At 40.4% G+C, this 17944-nt stretch overlaps 1 protein-coding gene across 2 annotated transcripts in view; it reads left to right on the forward strand.

The window, feature by feature from the left end:
- BBOX1 (gamma-butyrobetaine hydroxylase 1) overlaps nt 1–17944 on the forward strand; it is a 58992-nt gene that overhangs the window by 6089 nt on the left and 34959 nt on the right. Inside the window, exons 2-3 of one of the 2 annotated variants that reach the window (XM_043580840.1) lie at nt 1023–1451; nt 2711–2825. In XM_043580840.1, coding sequence (XP_043436775.1) covers nt 1233–1451; nt 2711–2825 — 334 coding nt within the window. In that variant the 5' untranslated portion in view covers nt 1023–1232. The remainder of the gene's footprint in view (nt 1–1022; nt 1452–2710; nt 2826–17944) is intronic. The other variant, XM_043580841.1, reaches the window with a different exon arrangement.

Consider the following 17944-nt stretch of genomic DNA (forward strand, 5'->3'; position numbering starts at 1 on the left):
CCGGTGCCTATTGCAGTGCCTGGTACTTAGAAGGGAATTGTTACACAGTCACTCTGTGTATGCGTGTGTATGTGTGTGTGCTTCCCCTTCATCCCAAGGCAATGAAGTCTTCTTTCTATCATCACATGTCACCTTCTACTAATGATGGGCTGATCGTTATGTGGAACAAGAAGGTCTACTTTTTCCACATAAATTCTACATTGTCCATGTAAGTTCTATTTCTCCCATGTAAGTTTAGAGTCCTGGAAAATAATGTATGAAGAAAGTGAAATTCAGAGCACTGACACAATTTCTGAAAGCCAAATATGTGGTCATTGATGGAATCGTAATCAACACTGATGTACTCAGTCCATAATACCTTGTGCCTCTTTTCGCTTCTTTCCCTTTCCTATACATACTTCATGTCCTCAAATTTGGTGTGTTTCTTACTAAAAAGAAGTCATGTATTCCAAAGTAAAGTGAAGGTTCATAAAAATACCCAGTAAAGGTTTAGATTAAATGAGCCAAAATATCGAGGCACATTATATCAAAACAGAAAATCCCAGAGAACAAATCAAGCAAGATGAGAATGGGAAGCCTGCAGAGCCTGGGAACTTTTATACTGCACTTAGAAAATGAATTGTATTAGTCAAAAAGTAAATGGTAGGATAGAAATGGCACAATGTACCAGATTATAGTATCTGTTAAAATCAATAATTGCATTAAAATTTCCCTCAGTAGACCAAGTTTACTAATTTAGTATCATAAAAACACTTTTTTTTTGTTTGCAAAAGGCTTGTGTAATTGGATGTCAGTTAAAATAGCACAGGTATGATTAGTTATACTTCCAATTTGTGGAGTGTTTTTCTCCTTTAAAAAAATTTTCAGAGCTTTCATGCAAACATAATTATCAAAGTGCCTATGTCACTGGTTCTGAACTTATTATCTAAAATTTCTGGAAGAAACAAGGAATTCTTTTCATCTGGATCCTGATTCAGCATGTTTATCTTATGTACTTTCAGTCACTGTGTTTCTGTTTACAGCATACGAGATACTCTCATCAGAACAAAGGTCCCAGCATTGATCAGTCAAGCCGCAGACTCTGGCAGCTGACTGAACAGCAGGAGCCAGAGTCCACTTGAATTGTTCACACTCTTAGAAGTCAAGTTCAGACTTGAGCCGCCTGAGGTTCCTTTTAACGCAGATTTGTCACAGCAGGCAGCTGACAGGATTTACCTGCAAGAACCAGAAACATGCACTGTGCCATCCAAAAGGCAGAAGTGGTGGATGGGGCTCACTTGTTGCAGCTCTTCTGGCATGACGGTGCGGAGTCTCTCTACCCTGCTGTATGGCTGAGAGACAATTGCCAGTGCCCCGATTGCTACCTGGATTCTGCAAAAGCACGGAAACTTCTCATCGAAGCTCTTGATGTGAACATTGGTATTAAAGGCTTGACGTTTGACAGAAAAAAGGTAATTATCTCTAAATTATCTCTCCTTTATCTCCCCAGTTCATTGAAGGGGCTACTGTCCAATAACTTAAAGAAGGGATTATGTTTCATTTGATCATGTCTATAACTACACAGAGAACCATGTTTGTGTAGTGCTCGGGGCAAAGCAAGCATGCTCAGTAGATGGAAGCTTCTGTTATTGTTGTTCGTAGTTTTATCACTACTACTATTTTTAATAAAACTTACAGTATTGCTCATTATTCCTTCCGTGAAGGAATTTCGTGAACAGCCCTGAAGACACAATCAAACTATCTCTATAATAACAAGAGTGCTTCTGGGCCTCTGTTTATTCATCTGTAAAATAGGGAAACTGACAGAACTTGTTTGTAGAGATTACATGAGAATTCAGTGAGGTAATATGGGTAAAAATGTTTAACACAGTGTCCGGCATGCAGTGAACACTGAAAAACTTGTATCGATGACTGTAGTTTTAGTCAAATGAGTGAGTCGATATGCAAGGCTTGCTCTAGAACTCTGGAAAACAAGCCTCTCAAAACCACCAAGTAGATGTGACCACCAGCCTGTGTTTCTCTCTTCCAAAGTGACGAGGATAGTTCTCAGAAAAGCAAATGTGACAGCTAGCTCATGGCTCTTCCCCCTCTTGTCTTTATCTGAACTGAAGGACTTTACTCCCAGGGTTCACCGCTTGCCAGCTGTGTGACCTTAGAAATATTTACTCAGACATTCCTCGCTTGGAAAATGTGAATAAGAGTAGTACCTTCTTTCTAGAGTTGTATGAGGACTAGAGGAGTTATGCCTGTAGTGTTCGTTACACAGGATGCACTCAGAGAGCTGTTGTCATTTATCATTATGATCTGCCTCCTCCTCATCATTTCCTCGTTCGGATGATACTCTTGGAAGGAATATTAAATTCAGTGATAGCTCACTTTAAGTCATCACAGAAATTTTGGAAACAACAGATTTAGGAGATACAGAACGAGAACTTCAGATCGAGTCACATTTTACTTTTTCTGTGATATTTAAGGGGACTCAGAGCTCAGATGTATCACTTTGGCTTTCAGTTCTCCTGTCTTCCAAAAGAGTATTGTATGCGTGTGAGTACATAAGTGAAAATAAAAATAAAGTAAAAAGTAAAAGAAGTAAGGGCTAGGTGGATCCCCTGCTTATCTTAAATTAACATTAAAAAACAGAGCAATAATGAACCAAAGTACATAGAAGCATAATATACATACAGGTGATATCTGCTTTCTGTGTTATAAGGTTTATATCACGTGGCCAAATGAGCATTACAGTGAATTTGAAGCTGACTGGCTGAAGAAAAGATGCTTTTCACAGCAGGCCAGAGAAAAACTCCAAAGAGAATTATTTTTGCCAGGTAACCTTGCCATGGTCTTCAATGTCTTTTAAAACTCTTATGGTAAGATATTTGCTCAGAAGCAAATATAAACCCTTGTGCCTTGGTTAAAACATTATTATAATTTAGGCAGGATGTTTAATGATTTACCAAACACAGATCGTTTGGGTAGAGATGAAAGAAAATATAGAGGATTTCTGGACATTCAAAAGAGGCAGAAAAAGGCAAAGTACAGAATACTGGTACCCTTGTCCTCTAATGTGAAACCTGGCACACGAGACATGAGACACTGAGTGTCCACGGCAAAGGAGAGGGATGAACCAAAGGCAGTCTCGCCCTTCTTAATTTTATCTAAAGCCAGAACAACACAAAACGAACCCAACAGGAACTCCTAACCTAGTATCCACAGATAAAATTATGTGATCCCGGAGCCCAGTGAAATTATGTGCACAGTGTTGAGTGTGCATGGGAGCATGTGTGTGTGTGCATGCATGTGCACAGCAAATCTGTGTGGGGAGAGTTCAATGGGTCTCAAGAGAATCTGTGACCACAAAAATGTTCCGAAAATCTGCAATAGTTGGAGTCGGTGGAAAAAGGCTTCATTCTTGAACTGAGAGACAGAATAAAAGAAGTACTTAATTCAGGTAGAAAGTTAATTATTTGCTCTCTGTATGTTTTGAAGATTTGTATCATAAACTATGTGAGTCAAAGGCAGATTCTAAAAATATCATGATTCTTATATATTTAGTAGAACTTGACTTCTACAAATACACTAACAAGGCAATTATCCTTGAACTTTCTTTTCTACTGTTAACTAGATATATTGGACTGGCCCTGTTGAAATCTGTGACACCAAAACAGATTTCACCTGACTCCTTTCAGATCTGAAATTCTCAAACATGTATAATAGGTGGTTTTAAATGAGAGATTTGCAACAGTTTACTGGGTGTGGAGATGTTACTAATTAATTAGCTTGAACCACACAGTTTCACCTTGTTCTATGGTTATCAATAGTACATGAGGGCACCTGAATGGCTCAGTTGGTTAAGCGTCCAACTCTTGGTTTCCTTTCAGGTCATGGTCTTGTGGTTTCTTGAGTTCCAGCCCTGTGTCAGGCTCTGTGCTGGCAGCATGAAGCTGCTTAGGATTCTCTCTCTCTTTCTCTCTCTCTCTCTCTCTCTCTCTCTCTCTGCCCCTCCCCCACTTGCACTGTCTCTGCCTCTCTCAAATAAATAAACGAACTTAAAAAAAAAAAAAATAGGGCATGATACTGTTCCCTTCCTGTTCAGGCATAGACCGGTGTTGTCAAGAACTAGGTTCCTCTGGGGCGCCTGGGTGGCTCAGTCCGTTAAGCATCCAACTTCGGCTCAGGTCATGATCTCACAGTCTGTGAGTTCAGCCCCGCGTCAGGCTCTGTGCTGACAGCTCGGAGCCCGGAGCCTGCTTCAGATTCTGTGTCTCCCTCTTTCTCTGCCACTCCCCTGCTCATGCTCTCTCTCTGTCTCAAAAATAAATAAAACCATTAAAAAAAAAAAGAACTAGGTTCCTCCATGGCCTTATCTCATCATTTGGACAACTGTCAAGGTTTTGCTCTTGTGCTTTCTGTCTAAACCACCAGGAATTCACTGTCTTCTTTACGTAGGCCAGCTAGCTGGTGGAATCCAGATAGGTATCCAGAAAAAGATGTTTATCCTGCCTTTCCCCAGTGAGAGTACAGAGACTTCAAGGAGTCTCCAGTTACATAACCGAGTAGCAATTGTCTGGGTCAAACAGCAGTTTCACAAATGTATTATTATTTTTTATTTATTTTAGATTTCTTCTGGTACTCAAAATATTTTTCCTTCACTCTGCCCTAATTTTGTAATCCTGTTGGATTTTGCTTTCATTTCCTTCAAGTCCTTCTTTTGATTATTTCAGGGAATAAAAGCCAACTTTTTATTATTACAACTTAGGCTTTTAAGCATTGTAAAAAGACACAGCCACCCTCCTCCATTAATATTTCTTGACGAATGCATTTTTATAGCTTATATTTCTCAGTACTATCAGGCAGTAGCAAAGTGGAAATGATACTACACTCAGTTAAGTTGTGGAAAAACCCAGTCACACTGACAGCAGCAGTCATGAATAATATAAGGAGAACTGGCTGCTATTTAGACACTGGAAAATACTTTAATGGTTTAAAACAAGATCAGATTTTTAAAATATATCCCCGAGCTGTGCAGTTGGTGGGGTAAAGGAGAAAGCAATGGGCCATTTTTGGAGTATTGCTTCTCTGGCTCTTTGCCTGTAGAATTTGACACCTTATTGAACTGCCATCACTTATTTTCAAACATTTATACTCCAGAACATGTAAACAAACTCTGTTACACTTGTGGAAGGATTTTGTTTTTCATCCTCAGTGGCCATGTTACCTCTTCTGCTCTTTCCTTAGAGTTAGAAAAGACTTTTAAAATCTGGCATCAAGATGCAAACCACTTTTCCTTGATCTTCCCTTGGCATTAGCTGTCAAATTCGAAAATGAAAAGACATGATGATCAGCCAGAAAAGACTCTTGTCAATGGACAGCCACAACTGGAAGGAAGATGTGGATAATAGTCATTCCATCATAAATTTTGATCCGGTTGCACATATACTGGGCATCTATTTTGTTCAGGAAGCTCCTTAAGGAAATACCAGGTTAAAAAAAAAAAAGACACCAATTCTGTCCTTGAGGATTTATCATGTCTAGGAAGGGGACCCTAGCCATGAAAAGAAATAAGTACAATCCATTATTTCAGTGCAAGAAAGCATGCAAAGAAGGTTAATCATAACAGAGGAAGGAATCTGAAGAGACAAAAACATAATCCTTGAAGCCAGCAATATGTGAGCTGGATTTTAAAGAATCAGTTTGTGAGGCAAAGACAGCAAGGAAATTCTTGACAGAGAAAAGGGCATGTAGAAAATCATGGAAGTGTGAAATAGCAGGGTAGCCTTAGGAAACACCAGTTAGTTTAATATTGGTGAAGTTAAAATCATTAAAGCCACAGGGAATAGGGAAGGTGCCTAACCATGAAGCGGCCTCAGTGCCCTACTAAGGAGCTCAGTCCAAAACCTTCCGCAAGGACATTTTCACAACATAGAAATCAGGTGTATTCCTTTCCATTCATTTCCCAGGCTGATTTTCTTCCTATACGGCCAGAGAAATGAGTTTAATATCTTTATAAGTTTAAGAAGTTTGCTTTATTTTCTTTCAGATGCATTTTACATATTCAGAGTTATATCCATTCTGATTTTGACCAAATGCATATAATTTCTCAAATGCTTACAAAGCTCGTGACTGTCTTCTTATCTTCCTCTTTCTGTGATTTTGCTTTCCCCTCCCCCAGTAGCCCCTTTGGTCCTTGGTTTCTATCTTACAAAAGAGAGTGGAATGATTATATCTTTATCAGAAATGTTTGGTCATGGTCATCTGTATTGGGTAGACTGGAGTGGGGAGTGACAGGGAGGAGGGTAACCATAGCACAATCTAGAAATAGTCCTACAAAAAGCACTGAGAACTTAGCCTAGGGAAGTAGCAGAGATGATGAGGAAGAATTTGTATTTAAGAGAAACATATATTGACCTGTAGGACAAGAGGTTCCTGAACTTGTTCTCAATTCTCCACCAATTTACAATCTGAAGCCTAGCGTGTAAATGTTTCCAGACAAATGCATGAACATTGAAAACTGTAATAAAACATTGGAAATATGAAGATTTTTATTAAGGTAATTGTATTTTAAGGGCTCTTGGATGGCTCCATTGGTTAAGCATCTTACTCTTGATTTTGGTTCAGGTCATGATCTCACAGTTCATGAGATGGAGCCCTGCATCAGGTTCTGCGCTGACAGTATTAAGCCTGCTTGAGATTCTCTCTCTCTGTCCCTCCCCAGCTGACACACAAGAGCAGGCTCTCTGTCTCTCCCTCTGTCTCAAAATAAATAAATAAACTAAAAAAATGTAATTGTATTTTAGCTTCCATGTCAAACTGAAATGATTATACATTAGGGGGCCTGGGTGGCTCAGTTGGTAAGCATCCAACTTCGGCTCAGGTCATGATCTCACAACTCGTGAGTTTGAGCCCTGCATTGGGCTCTGTGCTGACAGCTCAGAGCCTGGAGCCTGCTTCAGATTCTGTGTCTCCCTCTCTCTCTACCCTACTTGGCTTGAGCTCTGTCTTTCTCTCAAAAATAAATCAACATAAGAAAAAGAAATAATTATACACTAATTTTTGTGTTTAACTTCAAGATGCAAAATTCCCAGAATATAATTGATAAGACTGAAATGGGAAAAATCTATATATAGCATGACCTTTCATATATGAACCTAAATATTTGTTCTTTCCATTAACATTCAGTTTCAGAACGAGTACTCATTTTCCTACCTCTTTGAATTTGTACTGAAATATTTGTACACTATTCTCTGACTTTAATAATATTTGTTATTTCAAATTGAGGTTTAAAAGATTGTAATTTGAAGAAAATCTTTTTTTCAATGGAAGCAGGCCACTCACTTTTCTCAGCAGCCCAGGGACTGAGTACATTGCACAATCAGAAAAGAACATTTCCCCTCAATTTGATACAGCAGAGCAAGTCTTTACCTGTCTGTTTAACTAGTCCATAACTATCTGCCATCAGTCTATAGCCATCAGCCCCTCTTTTGTTTCAAAAGGAACATTCCACAAAAGGGAGTCAAAACTCTCTGTAACTGTCAGGACCCTGTAGAACCTCTATGCCTTTCACAAGGTGGGGGGGGGGGGAAGCAGAGCTCCCCTTTTCTTGTAGAAGGTCATGTGTTTCCTTGAAGATGAAGATTTTTTTTTAATTTTTTTTCAACGTTTATTTATTTTTTTGTGACAGAGAGAGACAGAGCATGAACGGGGGAGGGGCAGAGAGAGAGGGAGACACAGAATCGGAAACAGGCTCCAGGCTCTGAGCCATCAGCCCAGAGCCTGACGCGGGGCTCGAACTCGCAGACCGAGAGATCGTGACCTGGCTGAAGTCGGACGCTTAACCGACTGCGCCACCCAGGCGCCCCGATGAAGATTTTTATTATGGCACAAAGAACAGAGTAGGTCAGGTACAGAGGCTATTTTTACAGAGATTTGTCAAAAAAGCAAAGATCACTATTTTTTTACTCGGCAAGTAGTGAACACAATAAGTGTGTCTAACTCCCAACTGACAATTCACCCCGTCCCTAAATCTTGCCCCATAGTTTGGCTATTCCTGAACCCCAGGGGTAGGAGTCTGCAGTGCAAGTCAGGGATGGAGTGAGGGTCTTTGCTTCATATATTACTTGGTAATTATAAAAAGGGCTGGGAGCTTGTTTCTTCAGGCTGCCTTAGAATGTCCCCACTGTATCTGGGCTGCCAGGTCAGTGGCTTCAGAACAGCTCTGTTAAAAAACAGCTGCATCAGAATGATCAGCCCACCACATCAGGTACCCAAATGCCTTTCCTTCCCAAAGAAAGACCTAGTCAACATTCCCTTCCTGCCCTTACCCAGGCTCACACTCTGACACACAGGTGGGAGACACACTCAAAGTCTTCATATGTTTAAGAAGAGTCTCTATTCTGTTTTGCCCATGGACCTACTGACTTTCAGAGAAATGTCTTTGGGATTTTTATAAAATGAATACAGGTGTCTTGAACGTCTGTGTACTTCACTTCATTTGTCCTCTGTGCCATATTGATGTCTTCCAATGTGTTCTCTGGATTACATACCATTTATTATCCCCCTTGATTTCTGCATTGTACCTGATAAATTTGGGCATCATGTCTAAAGTCCCTACATGGGATGGAGCTGCCCTTGTCCTGTCAGTGAGTACAAGACAGGAGCCTCCCTGCTTGAGAAGAGCCTGGTGCCCTAGACACAGCCAATGCCACTGGTCCGGACATTGTTCCCACAGCCTTCTGCCTAGTGTCAGTTTTCACTTCTGAACTTTAAGGTCTCCTTCCTTTCGCCTTTTCTTATCTCCATCCATACTTCCAGCAAGAAAACACATAATCACATCCTCAGAGATAAATATTCAAGATAAGTCTATTTTACAACTGGATATGTTACAGAACGTTTTTTAAAAGGCTGTATGTTCTTTTATGACTTTTAAAAATTCTTAGATAAGGGGTGCCTGGGTGGCTCAGTCGGTTAAGCATCCGATTTCGTCTCAGGTCATGATCTCACGGTTTGTTGGTTTGAGCCCCCAGTCGGGCTCTGTGCTGACAGCTCAGAGCCTGGAGCCTGCTTCGGATTCTGTGTCTCCTTCTATCTCTGCACACCCCGCACTCACCCTCTGTCTCTCTCTTGAAAATAGATAAATATAAAAAAAAATTCTTAGATAAAAAATACTAATTATATTCTTTTAAAAAAAAATCATTTTTTAGTTAGTTAACCACTTCGTAAAATGAAGCCTCCTTGCATCAGCTAATGTTAATGCTGAGCAGGACCTTAAAAAGCTGGTGTCTCAAAGCCTTGAAAAGGTCTGAGCATATATCTAAGAGCCTAAAGCAAATGCATCTTAAGAAAGAGTGATTACAGTCTATTTCCTTTTCATATTTTCTCCAAAATTAAGGAAGATATACTAATGTTTTTTACTCTTGGAAAAGGGATTTTCTGTTATTACACTAAAGTACATTTATTTCTTTTCTTTTTTTTTTTTTTTCAAAGACAGTAAAAGTAGAGTGGACTTTCTTCAATAAGTGACAGCTTCAGTTTCTCACAAACTAGGCTTGTTTTTTTCTTATAGCCCAGGAGTGAATTTTATAACATATGGCAGTTGGACTGCAAATTTTGAATTTATAAATTTAGAAAATTCCAAATGGTGATAATTTCAAGAAGTGAAATTAGATTGCTTCATATGCCAGGCTCACTTTTGCCAAACCTACACATAAGTTATATACTTAACCTGTCCTCTTTGCTAGTGCCTACACATTGGAAGATTTGCCCATCAAAAAAAAAGATAGGGCAAATAACTAAAAAACTACTACTTCTCACTTCTGGTTCCACTTCGCTTCTTCAAGATGACAGAACGTTGAAACACAAAACATTAGTTTTGGGATAATAGATATCTTCATTATACTTAAATTTCTTCCTTGGAATATCATCACATTAAAAATCTATTAAATTATATTTAATTTCTCTATTAAATAAACATGAGAGCAATCACCTAGCATTCAGAATTTTAAAAATATTTTGAGAAATTAAATACCACACACAAAAAATTTCTTTTTTGAAATTCTAATCCCAAACTTTCAAATATGTCAGTGGAAAAAAATTTGATTGATGTTTTTTCAATTGTCTTATCCCTATAGGAAAAAAAAGATGTCAAAAATGATGTTGCTATTTATACATTCTGTTAATTTGTCTAACTTCTAACTTAGTAAATTAAAAAATAATAATTTTTAAGCTCTACTCCATTCAGTGGATTCTTTAACTTTATTTATTTTGTCAAAATTTTGTATTTTTCTCAATCTGTAACTTTGGTCTTAATCAAAAGAGCAACATAGCACTAAAATATGAGTGCTCTTGACCCTATTAGGCCTTGTTAGGTCTGTGATTTTGAGCCACTTACTTTTCCATAGCCCCAAATCTTCATCTGTAGATAGAAATGGTACCTACTCACCTTCTTAAGTGGTGCCAGGTTGGGTGAAAAGCAATGTTGCACTTTATATATATACTCACTTCATCTTCACATTGTTCTCTCAAAAGCAGCTATAAATAACTAGAGAACATCCCTGAGAGGGGCTTGACCCTCTTGAACAGTACATCAGTTTACAAAAAGAAAGAAAAAGGAAAAGAAAAACAATGCAGAATTCTGTTATTGAAATTCTTTCTCCTTTTCTTCCACTGGCCATCAGGTTTCTATGCACATTGCCCGCTTGCCCAGAGAAGACTGATACTCAACAGGTTATGGGGGAAGGAATTACATAGGTTGTCCCTCTTGCCAACAGCTTAGTTGGAGCTTTTTATTATCTCATGGCCTGCTTACTGAAACAACATGGCTTCTATTCACACCCACCTTGCACAGCCCTGCAAGGTGTTCTTCCTGATGCCTATCTTCATCTCCCTTCCCCCTTGCTCCAATGTCTCACTGCAGCACGATAAACTCTTAAGCCCACATCCCACAATCTGGTGCCCCTCCACATCCATGTAGATCCCTACTTTTGTCCAAGCTCTGACTGTTTCCTCCATCACTTATTCCATTCTTCCTGTCTGGACAGACTTCACCCATTCATTCTGCAAGACCCACCTCACATCCCAGTGAAGCCCTTTGCCAACAATTCCACCCTCTGTTTATATTATCCCTAAGCCAAATTACAAACTACAGATGAGAAGGAAAGCCCAGAAAATAGACCTAATTTCCCCGGAAATACTAAAATGCAAGCCTGTAACATAACAACGGAAGCCTACACATTTTTTAAAAACAGTTCTGTTAGAATTTGTCGAGACAGAAAATGAAGTGTGGTATGTTGAGACCACTCTTCACCTGTGAAACAACACTGTGTTATGTAATGAGAACTGGCTTTGGAGTCAGCAAAGCTGGCTTTGACTCTCTGGTGTATGACTTGACTTAGTTTCATAAATGACCTGAACTTCACTTTTTCCATATGTAAAAAACAAACAAACAAACAAACAAACAAACAAAAAACCATGGGCACCTGGTTGGCTCAGTTGGTTGTTCGTCTGACGTCGGCTCAGGTCATGATCTCACGGTTGGTGGGTTCAGGCCCTGAATCAGGCTCTGTGCTGGCAGCTCAGAACCTGGAGCCTGCTTCCGAGTCTGTCTCTCCCTCTCTCTCTCTGCCCCTCCCCCACTTGCAGTCTGCCTCTCTCTCTCTCTCAAAATATAAATAAACATTTAAAAAATTTAAAACAAAACAAAACAAAAAGAAAGCAATAACTCCCAGTTTTGGAATGTGAAGAATAAATGATAAAATGTAAGTACTTGTTCCCTTTTTTCTCCAATTTAGTCAGCCATGAACATAGGAGCAGAGGTGTAGCAAAGAGTATTTGGGTAAGGACAGAAGGGGAAATAAACAATAGTGGCATGACAAAGTCTTATGCTTGAGTTCCCCTTACATAGAGAATAATCATGTCTTATTCCTGACTAAACACATAAGAGTGGCTTGGAGGTGAACTGTTGCCATGAAAAGGATTTTAATCGCTCAGACATTGGTTTGAAGTCTGAGCCAAAATTTCATCTACCTGGCAGATAGTTTCATTTAAATAAATTTAAGGAAGACAGTGAAAAGACTGAGCAACTATCAACTTAATTCCAATCAGGGATGTAGAAATGTTTACTGAAGCTGAGGTGATCAGCGAAATTGGAAGAAAGTGGCTGTTATCTATTAGCTAAGGGTTGCTACAGATGAAAATGCCAGCCATTAGCAGATATATTATATTCCATGTACGAACTAGATCCTTTGATGAAAAAAAAAATCCCTGATCCCAACTAGCTACAATTTCATGACCATTGAAAAGTAGATAATCTCAGGGTGCCTGGGTGGCTCAGTCAGTTGAGCATCTGACTTTGGCTCAGGTCATGATCTCGTGGTTTGTGAGTTTGAGCCCCACGTCGGGCTCTGTGCTGACAGCTCAGAGCCTGGAGCCTGCTTCGGATTCTGTGTCTCCTTCTCTCTCTACCCCTTCCCCATTTGTGCTCTGTCTCTCTATCTCTCAAAAATAAATAAACATTAAAAAAAATTTTTAAATAAAAGTAGATAATCTCAGTAATGAAGATAAAGGGAAAGAATCTAAAGAGAACAATGTGTTCATACAGGAAAGAAGCACAGAATCTCTAAGCTCTATCTTCGATAGGACATAATAGGAGCTTCTAGCCCAGAATAAATTGATTAGGTCAAATAAACGATGGACAACCAAAAGGGAATTTATAAAGTGATTTCCTTGGAGCAATAAGGAAAAAATGAGGAAGCCAGCAGAAAGACAGCCCCCCTGATGGGAGCAGATGGTCTTACAGAATCCTGCTCCACTCTTTCCCATCTTAGTTGAGGCAACGCCAGTTCTCTGGCAGCAGGATCACCCTTGACTCCTCTGTCTCTTTTACTACACACCCAATCTATCGAGAAAACCCATTAGCCCTATTATCAAAATAATCTAGAGTCCATCCACATCTCACTGCTTCCACCGCCAACCCTCTGTCTAAACTACCAACATCATACACCCTCTTCTTGCTCTATCTCTGCTCCTAGTCTTTCACCAATCTTCCTTCTTTACATTTTTAAAAGCACTGCTCTGTGTCAGGTACTGAGCTCAGCACCTAATATTTATTGCTCTATTTAGTCCTAGCAACAACCTCACAAAGGCAGCATCATTATAACTATTTTACACAAGGGGAAAACGATAGAAATTAAATAGCTAGTCCAAAGTCAAAGAGACAATACATAGCGGAGTCAAGATTTGACTAAAGAGTATCTGTTCTATGAAATACCATTCTATCACTCTCACCTGTATGTATGGTGGCTGCGATTCATGTGGGCTCCTATCTCTGTGTCACTGCAATTATTGCACTGAATGGTCATTATCTGTGTGTTTGACTCTCTTCCCCACTAGCCAGCTGGGGAATAACTAATCTTGGGAAATAACTAATATTAATAAAGATGTCATTTATTGAACACCTGCCATGTACTATGAATTCATTCAGCAAATATGTGTCTTCTATTTTTTAGAACAGGTACTGTTCTAGGTGTTGGAGATGAAGTGGAGAACAAAACAAAGACTCTGTCTATAGGGAGTTGACAGTCTGGTAGAGAAAGACAAGTTTACAAATATATATGTAATATATATGTATGTAATACACATTGGTAAATTTAAAAATATATCTACAACACATCACGTGCCATAAGGACATGGACACTGGCCGGTTGGTGCCTATGGTGGTGGAAATATTTGGAAGTTCTCTTCGGAGTTCTATTTTTCCACTGAAATAAAAGGCAAAGCTGACAGCTGAGCCTAAGTGGGAGGAGGGAGTGGAAGGTTTGAGGTTAGAGAATGTGAGAAATGATCAGCTAGTAAGAGAGTTAAGCAGACATTAGGGACATGCAATAAGATCAGTCATCGTGGTGTGTGTTCCTTCAGCCACGTTCACATCTGGCTGCTCTGGTTCATGTGCAGATTTAATCAGGTACACCATGTTAAATTGTTCATAGATAGCATATCATTCAAATTTCATAAGAACCCTGCAGGTCATTTTCATCCTGTATTTTCCAGACGAAGTAATTGAGCTGAGAGAGTATATTACTTCCGGTTTTTTAAGTGTATTTACTTATGTTGACAGAGAGAGAGAGAGACAGGGCACAAGTGGGGGGGGGGGAGCAGAGAGGGAGAGAGGGGATCAAAAGCAGGCTCTCATCAGCACAGAGCCTGACATGGGGCTTGAACCCATGAAATGTGAGACCATGACCCAAGCTGAAGTCGGATGCTTAACTGACTGAGCCACCCAAATGCCCTGAGAATGTATCACTTTCTGAAGTGCTTGCAGATGGGAAGTATCAGAATTCAGAATTGAATCCAGGTCTGTCACCTTCAGACCTCGAGCTATTAACTCTGATACAATGTCCCTATCAAATTAGACCTGTATCTTCATCTCTACATGTGCTTCACACATTCTCAGTGAGCTAGCTTCAGAAAATGAAGACATAACTGACAGACAATTTTTACACACTTGCGCTGACTGAAAAGTTGATTGGAGTTAACAGGGTTGAGACAGCCAAAAAGGATTCATTGGATTTGGGTCACGTGAATCCAAATGTGGTAGTGAGCCCACCATGCAGATATGGGCCAGACCACATCTATGGTATTGCGTCTGATTCAAGACACCAGTGCTGTTGGAGAGCATCAGCAAACTCAGAACACATCGTACATTGGAGAGCAGAGAGCCTAGGGGCAGGGCTCAGAAGCCATAAAACTTGAAAAACCTGGGGAATAAAAAAGCTATTTGGGCTTAGAAAAACTTAGCACAGTAGCTGTCTTTGTATGCATCTCCAAGACTGTCATATACTGTGTGATTATGGAGCCCAGAATTAGCACCTAAAAGCAAGGCGACAAAGGTAGACTGTGCCTCAGCATAAAGAAGCAGCTTGTGACAGCTGGAGCCGTCTGGAACCAGTATGGGTTTCTCCACAGGAAGATGCATGCAGTGTACATAATTGAAAGGGATCAAGATGGTTTTCCAGAACCTTTTCAGGCATGTCGGAGGGGACAGTCACAGCAAGAGCAGAGGGTAAAACTGAATTTTGGAATATCCGTAATCAAATTATTTGTGTGGCCTCCCAGCTCTGACATGTATGAGCTGTGAGATATTGCACAAATTATTGAAAATCCTTAGACCTGTCCCCTCATCTATAAAATGGGAATAATACTAGAACCTCTGTGATGGGGTTGTTGTAAGGATTATATGAATTAATCCATACAGAGTGCTTACGAGAGTGTCTGGAATCATAAGGGCTCGATAAACGTTAGCTCTATTTTCAAGTACTCTCCACACCCGGCCTTTTAGTGTCCCTGCCTGGTTTTATGTGTTCTTGGCTTCTCCAACTAGAAGGTCACTGTTGTCATAGGGCTGAGCATATAGAATATACCAGGTACCAGGTATCTAACGGTCCAAAACAAAAACATATTTATCTCCTTTCAAGCAACATAAACTTGTGTAGAAGCATGTTTCATACATCCTTGGGGAGACTTTTCGAGTTTGGTGGGATTATCACCTAGGGAAAAGGTTTTATGGATTTCTCCATCTTTTAAAATTCTGAAGAGTACTCAGACACAGTCAACTTTCAGGGGTTGCTACCAGTCTCTAGTCCTCATTAGAAAACAAGCAAAAGGGAAAAAAAGGCAAAGGTTTGTTTAGGACACAGAACATATTAGTTTTCTGAAAATCTACTGGGTGCCAGCCTTGGGCTATATGCTGGGGCTGGGGGAGGGGAGAGAAGGGGGCAGTAGTGGTGAGGAAATAAACATATAGGACATGCTCTCTGTCCCTTGCAAGGAATTTGCAATCTAGTGAAAGAGAGAGAGAAGTCCTGCCTGACGGACCCTTGCTTACTTTTCCATTTAATCTGTTACCCTCCCCTTTGCTTGGGTTCTAGGCCCAGTAACTCTGAGCTCCCCCAACAAGATTAGAGATTCCCCCTCTTCCTACTGTCCCTCCCACTGGGATTCTTTTCTCCCTGCCCTTTGCATAACTGCCTTCTTTCACTCCCTGGGCTCTGACTTAAGTAACATCTCTTCTGTGAGACCTTCCTTAACTGCCAGGTCTAAAAATGCTCCCCATCCTGCTTCCAATAACTGTTTACGGGAAGACATTCACCCCGTTTGTTACCTCCATAGCACTTGCGACAATGTTTACATTTAGGTGTTTGTTTGCTTCCTTGCTTTGTCACTTTTTCCCTCCCAAGGGCAGCAATCACATCTATTTTTATTCGCTAAACGTGATCTCTTTTGCATAGCTAGGCTTTCAACAAATATGTGTTGAATAAGTGGAAGCTTATTTCAGCATAATGTGGTAAGCACTGTGACTGAGGTGTGTTTTAATGCCAAGGGACCACAGAAGACAGACTTCGAGCCCATTCTTACAGACCCCAAAGGAGGGCATCGCAGAGTGCCCCGCCACAGACCCTCAGTGCTCTTATGCACGCCTGCCACCTTCTAGTGCACTACCGCCACCCTGACACTCTGCTAGAGGCCTTTCTCTGCCTGAGGAACGTGCTTGGCTAACACACAGAGAAGGCCAGAAAGACCCAGAAGTGAATGCCTAGAGAAGCAGCCAATGAGGCGTGGCCATGGGTGGCCTGCACGCCCCAGCTTCCTTGCCCCTGGGTGGGACGACTGTGCAGTATCATCTACAGTATTGCCATGAGGGCCAGCAGCTCCCTTAACCATTCATTGAAATGGTTTTCTGGGGCACCTGGGTGGTTCCTCAGTTGAGCGTTTGACTTGGGCTCCGGTCATGATCTCGTGGTTTGTGAGCCCAAGCCCCACGTCGGGTTCTGCACTGGTGATGTGGAGCCTGCTTGGGATATTCTCTCTTCCTCTTTGCTTCTCGCCTGCATGTTCTCTCTCTCTCTCTGTCTCCGTCTCTCTCAAAATAAATAAATACACTTTAAAAAATTTTTAGTGGTTTCCAAAGGCTTCCTTCTCTATCTTGCTTCCCCCTCTATTAGTTCTTCCACAGGATACCTCCTTAATACATTGCTTGCATTCAAATCCTCATCTCAGGTCAGCTTCTGGAAGATCTCAGTCTGAGAGGACAAGTGATCAGATTCTTGAGACCTGTCGAGTTCACCCGACAAGAAGTAAAATAATGTCTAAGGCGCAGGATCCCCTTAGCACAGAAAAGAGACTCGAAGTCCTAGTTCCACCGAGGTACTTTTCCTCTACTGGGGTCAGATTTTGGTTTTGGCTGGGCCCCTGCCAGGTATTTACAGGAAAAGATAGTAAGAGTTTGACTGATCTTCAGCCTATTAGACGAGCTATTTCAGAGCCAAAAGCACAGGTCAGTGCAGGTGGACAGAAGGTTCTAAACTCCAAATAACACATTGCAACCCAGCATGCTGTACTCATGAATCTTTAACTAAAGAGCTTCTTTGTGTCTTTTCCTTTTTTTGAAATACAACTCAGGATCCAGGAATGCGATGCCTCCCTGTGAAAAGGAAACCTTGTACAAATGGTTCCTTGAAAGCCAGCATGGAGCTTGGTTCATAAATTTTATGATGTGTGAAGCACATGTTCAAGGAAGTATTTATTAGTAAGGCCATAAGTTAAATTAGAAAGGGTGGTTCATGCCTTAAATATTCCGTCATTTTCCATACCGTTTATGTATCCAGATCCAAGTGTGAAATTTAAATTTGCTTTTAATGTATTCACCTGACAAATGATTTACTCTAGTCAAACGTATTTTCTCCGGAGTCCCCTGTAGTTATGTTTTGTAGTTGGGAGAGACTGGGGAAACACTTTTAAACTGGGTTTTCAATGTTAAAGTTTCTGTGCAGATATCATGAAACGATTTTAGGTGGATTTATTGAAATGTGGTTCTCCCTGCAAAGTAGAGTATTTTATATCGTGGATGCTATGATGAATTTAGAAACTGGTTGGCCAACCGTGTTATCTCTGAAAA

This window comes from Prionailurus bengalensis, chromosome D1, assembly GCF_016509475.1.
Source record: "Prionailurus bengalensis isolate Pbe53 chromosome D1, Fcat_Pben_1.1_paternal_pri, whole genome shotgun sequence".
In the NCBI taxonomy this organism is placed as follows: domain Eukaryota; kingdom Metazoa; phylum Chordata; class Mammalia; order Carnivora; family Felidae; genus Prionailurus; species Prionailurus bengalensis.